Below are 4,657 nucleotides of genomic sequence, written 5' to 3'. Positions count from 1 at the left end.
TTGACCCCCAGTGCCCCTATGGACAATTGTCCACGGGACACCGGCGGTCGGGCCCCGGACCAAGACCTTTTGGTCACGGGGTCTGCAGGGGGATCCACGATGCCCCTCCGGACAAGTGTCCGCGGGACATCGCTTCTCCCACCTGCCCCGGCCGTAACTCGGCCAAGTGGGCTCTTAGTCAGCGGACGCCCAGCCGGTGGAACCGCCGGAGCCTAAAACGGCACCGACGGTTCCAGGCCGAACGCCCGCCTTAAGCCCCCTCACCACGTCAAGGTGGCCCACGCGAGGGGGATAGTCATTGGGGCTGGTCTCCGTTCGAATGTATACACATGCTCCGTAGGCGTCCTTGCTTGCGTCACAGAAGCCGTGTATCTGCATGTGTTGTCGACTCGTACCAGGTTTAACGCATCGTTGGATGGACAATTGGTTTAACTCCTCAAGCTGCGATTTAAATGTTAACCAGCGAGAGTGTATGGTTTGCGGTACTGACTCATCCCACTGAACGTCAGAACGCCACAATTCCTGCAAAATTAGTTTGGCAATGACAATGGTTGGACCAAGAAGTCCTAGTGGATCAAACAGCTTGGAGATGTCTGACAATATAGTACGCTTAGATATCTTAGCATGACCCTCCCCGGGTTCGTAAGAAAAATGAAACGTGTCGGATGCTTGATTCCATTGTATGCCTAGGATGTGTGTGCTAACGCCGTCGTCAATGTTTATTGGTTCGCAGTTTTTATTGTTTAATGACTCTAACAATTGTGGACAGTTTGAAGCCCACTTGTCAAGCTCAAATTGTCCCTTTTTCAGTAGTTGAATTGTCTGATCTCGTATGGATGCCGCTTCTTGAATCGTGTCCGCTCCGGTCAAAAGGTCATCGACGTAAAAGTCACGGCTGATACATTTTGAAGCCAATGGGTACCTTGATGAGTATTGTTCTGCCAGATGTTTTAAGCACCTAGTTACCAGAAATGAAGCTGATGACGTACCATAGGTGACCGTGGCCAATTCATATGTTTCGACGTCTGCCATTGGATCAGCTCGCCACAGTATTCTCTGTAGTGATGTTTGCGAAGGGTGCACCAATACTTGACGGTACATCTTGACGATGTCCGCGACAAGCACATACGAATACGTACGGAATCGCATCACGATGGACATCAAATCTTCTTGAATGACAGGGCCAACCCATAACATGTCGTTTAGAGACGTGCCGACATCGCTCTTGCACGAGGCATCAAATACCACTCGAATCTTCGATGGCTGATTGGGATTCTTGAAGACGCAGTGATGCGGTAGGTAGTATGTTATGTCTTCGTTTGGGTGAACGTCCACCTGTTTCATATGACCGAGTTTCAAGTATTCTGCCATGAATTGTGCGTATTGGGTTCTCAGCCATGAATTTCGACTCAGTCGCCTCTCTATACTCTTCAAGCGTCTCAATGCGATGTCTCTGGAATTGCCGAGGTTCCTGGGAAACGGTTCCCTTAGCGGTAGTTTTACAACATACCTGCCTTGAGAAGTTCGAGAGACATTTTCCAGGAAGTGATTTTCGCAATGATTTTCTTCCTTGTTGTATCCCGTAGATTCGCCGACGTCCTCGATTTGCCAAAACCGAGACAACTATTCTTGTAATTGATCGTTGGAAATGGATGCGTGGAAGGAGCGTATGTTCCTTTCAGAATCCCGGCTGTTGCTCAGGCGCCCCGCTAAGATCCAACCGAATCGCGTCTTCTGCAAGGTTGGGTGACTGGGGGAGGACTTGACTTGCCCCACGCATAGTAATTCCCAGAATATTTCCGCCCCGAGGAGGATGTCGATTTTCGACGAGACGTTAAATTGCGGATCCGCCAAGTTGAGATTGTGCGGAAGGTTGTACTCTCCCCGTGGCATGGTAAATGCGGGCAGCTTATCCGTGATCTGATCCATTACGATGCAATCCACCGCCGCCGTGTATGAGTTCAGACGAGACTGTAATTGTATCTTGACCGATTGCGTAGCCTTAGTGGCTGTGTTGCTTATACCAGAGATTGATATATTCCACGGGCGTGTCCTCAAACCCAAGGTGTTCACGCATTCTCGTGAAATGAAGTTGGCTTGAGAACCGCAATCAAGTAGGACGCGACATGGTAGCGGTGATTCTTTACAATCGAAAACGTTGACAACTGCGGTGGAAAGCATGGTATACCTCTCGCAGCTGTTGCTTGAGACGTACGTTCCTGTTGCGACCAATGATGTTGGCGTCTTCGAGTCCTTGGGCGGCTCGGGATTGTTTGTTGATGAGTCGGCTTGATGCAGCAATGTGTTGTGCTTTACCTTGCAAACCTTGCACCCCCTCGAGGTACATTTGTTTAAAGCATGAGCGGGGGAGCGCAAACAATTGACGCACAGCTTGCGTTCACGAACTGCGGTGATTCTCCGAGGTACGGACAAATCCAGGAAGTCCTTACAGTAATATACAGCGTGCTCGCCATTACAGTAATTGCACCTTTGTTTGACGGTGGCTACGCAGGAAGCCTGGCGCCTTTCGCTTGGTTGCGATCTTTTGTTGGCATCCTTCGATGGTGTGTCATTAGACTTGCCGGTCGCCTCAAGCATTTGGCAACGACGGTTAATGAACTCCTCGAACTGTTTAATCGTGGGAGGATCCGATCCCCCTAGCGACGCTTGCCATTCTCGCAGTGTGAGTGTATCGAGTTTTGAACTTAATACGTGTACGATTATATCGTCCCAATGTTGCGTAGGACGTTTGAGTGCCTGAAGCGCCTGTATGTGCCGGGTGGCACCATCCGAGAATCGTCGCAGCCCAGTTGAATTTTCCTTCGTCATTGCCGGCAGTTCCATTATTGCCTTGATGTGCGTATGCACAACTATGCGCTTATTGTCATAACGCTCCTTCAATAAATTCCATGCTACTTCGTAGTTTATGTCTGAGATCTCTAATGAGCTTATTATATTACTTGCTTCTCCCGTTAACGAAGTTTTCAAATATTGCAATTTTTGCACCTTGCTAATTGAAAGATTGGAATGAATTATTGAATTAAACGAATCGTAGAATGGAAACCATTCGTCATATTTGCCGGAGAACGATGGAAGATTCAACTTGGGCAATCGGATGCTACTGCGACTCTCGGATCCATTGGATGTTTGTGACGCGGGGGGCGGGTTCGTCGTTGCGGAGGGCGGGCTCGTCGGTGCGCGTGGCGTCGATGCCGGACGAAGAATTTCGCGAATTCTAGCTGAAAGCGCGTAGAACGAGTCTTCGAATCCTACGCGATCCTTAGTCTCGTTTGGATCTAACGCCTCGAGTTGCGATTGTACCTCGTGATACGCGACCCAGTAATCGTCCAGTTTCGCCTTTCGCTCTTCAAGTTGAGCAATTACCGACGGCGTTACATTAGAAACAGCGTCTACGTATGTTTTGATACGCGTGCACGAGCCCTTAATGACCGTACGTCGTGCCTTAGGCGCGACAGGAATTTGTTCGGTGGCCATTTTGACCTTGCCTCGACTGTTACACTCGCGTTAAGATGACGGCGCGGAACCGCAATATAATTAGGAAAACGCGAGAATGATTGGTACCACTATAGATAATAACAGTCACCCTTACCGGAGATGCGCGAACGGGGGCCTCGTTGCTGCTGACGTGTGGCTGTCCTCGTCAGGCGATGAGACGCGCTCGAGAAAATTCCTTGGTAGGTGGCAGGATGCGTTCCAGAAGGTTCCCGTCGAGCGGCAGAATGCGTTCTGGAAGTTTCCTTGGCAGGCGGCAGGATGCGTTCCAGAAGGTTCCCGTCGAGCGGCAGAATGCGTTCTGGAAATTTCCTTGGCAGGCGGCAGGATGCGTTCCAGAAGGTTCCCGTCGAGCGGCAGAATGCGTTCTGGAAATTTCCTTGGCAGGCGGCAGGATGCGTTCCAGAAGGTTCCCGTCGAGCGGCAGAATGCGTTCCGGAAATTTCCTTGGCAGGCGGCAGGATGCGTTCCAGAAGGTTCCCGTCGAGCGGCAGAATGCGTTCTGGTGGATGCGCTGAGTCCTGCTTGCGCCCCGAGCTTGGATATGATGCTCGAATGATTTTTGCGAGCCGTCGTCGTTGTCCGCAGATGCGTGCGAGAACGATCTGCCGATCTTGTCGGCGAGCCTCAAGCTTCAGGTTGGGTTGCGCGTACCACGGTGCTTCTTGCGATCAAGCTGAAGATGCTGCTCGCTTGGTTGCGAGGTTCCCCAGTGCTTGATCTGGCGGGTGCCGAATATCCGGCTCGAAGGACCATAAAGTAGCGTAATGATACGCCGGGCATGTGCCCGTCACGCCGGTTCACCGGAAGATTTTGCGATTCGGGAAAGGCGTGAGCGAAGAAACTCGTATTCCTCTTAGTTGGCTTTTATTTCTAGTTTTCTGACAACACCGCGGTTACTGTTCACTTCCGAAACTTAGCTTATCTCGGCAGTGCCGGTTGGGCACGCACACGCTCTCTCTTGCTAACGACGACTACTCTACCACTACACCTACGGGCGTGCTTCGGCCGCAGGCCCCTATTTCTCCGCGCGCAAGGATACACCGCGCGCGCCAATCACGGTCCTCACGGGACGCGACCACCGACGAATGTGGACGAACGCGAAAGAATCGGCGCAACCGATTTATGTACCGAACATGTAGAG

At 51.2% G+C, this 4,657-nt stretch overlaps 2 protein-coding genes across 2 annotated transcripts; both read right to left on the bottom strand.

Moving 5' to 3' along the window:
• Window positions 1-264: 264 nt before the first annotated feature.
• LOC105570821 lies at window positions 265-1,535 on the bottom strand (the record flags this gene model as incomplete). Its single annotated transcript, XM_012028271.1, has 2 exons — window positions 1,511-1,535; window positions 265-1,364 (listed from the first exon to the last, which is right to left on the bottom strand). Coding segments are annotated over exons 1-2 (1,125 nt in total), but the record flags the coding sequence as incomplete, so codon positions are not given.
• An 88-nt stretch (window positions 1,536-1,623) lies between these two features.
• On the bottom strand, window positions 1,624-3,495 carry LOC105570820. The gene has a single exon (XM_012028270.1). The coding sequence runs from the start codon at window positions 3,493-3,495 to the stop codon at window positions 1,624-1,626; it is 1,872 nt and encodes a 623-aa protein (XP_011883660.1).
• Between the last annotated feature and the right edge of the window lie 1,162 nt (window positions 3,496-4,657).

This window comes from Vollenhovia emeryi, unplaced genomic scaffold (genome assembly GCF_000949405.1).
Source record: "Vollenhovia emeryi isolate VEMERY1.0 unplaced genomic scaffold, V.emery_V1.0 DF941764.1, whole genome shotgun sequence".
NCBI lineage: Eukaryota > Metazoa > Arthropoda > Insecta > Hymenoptera > Formicidae > Vollenhovia > Vollenhovia emeryi.
This window is presented reverse-complemented; position numbering and strand designations above follow the sequence as displayed.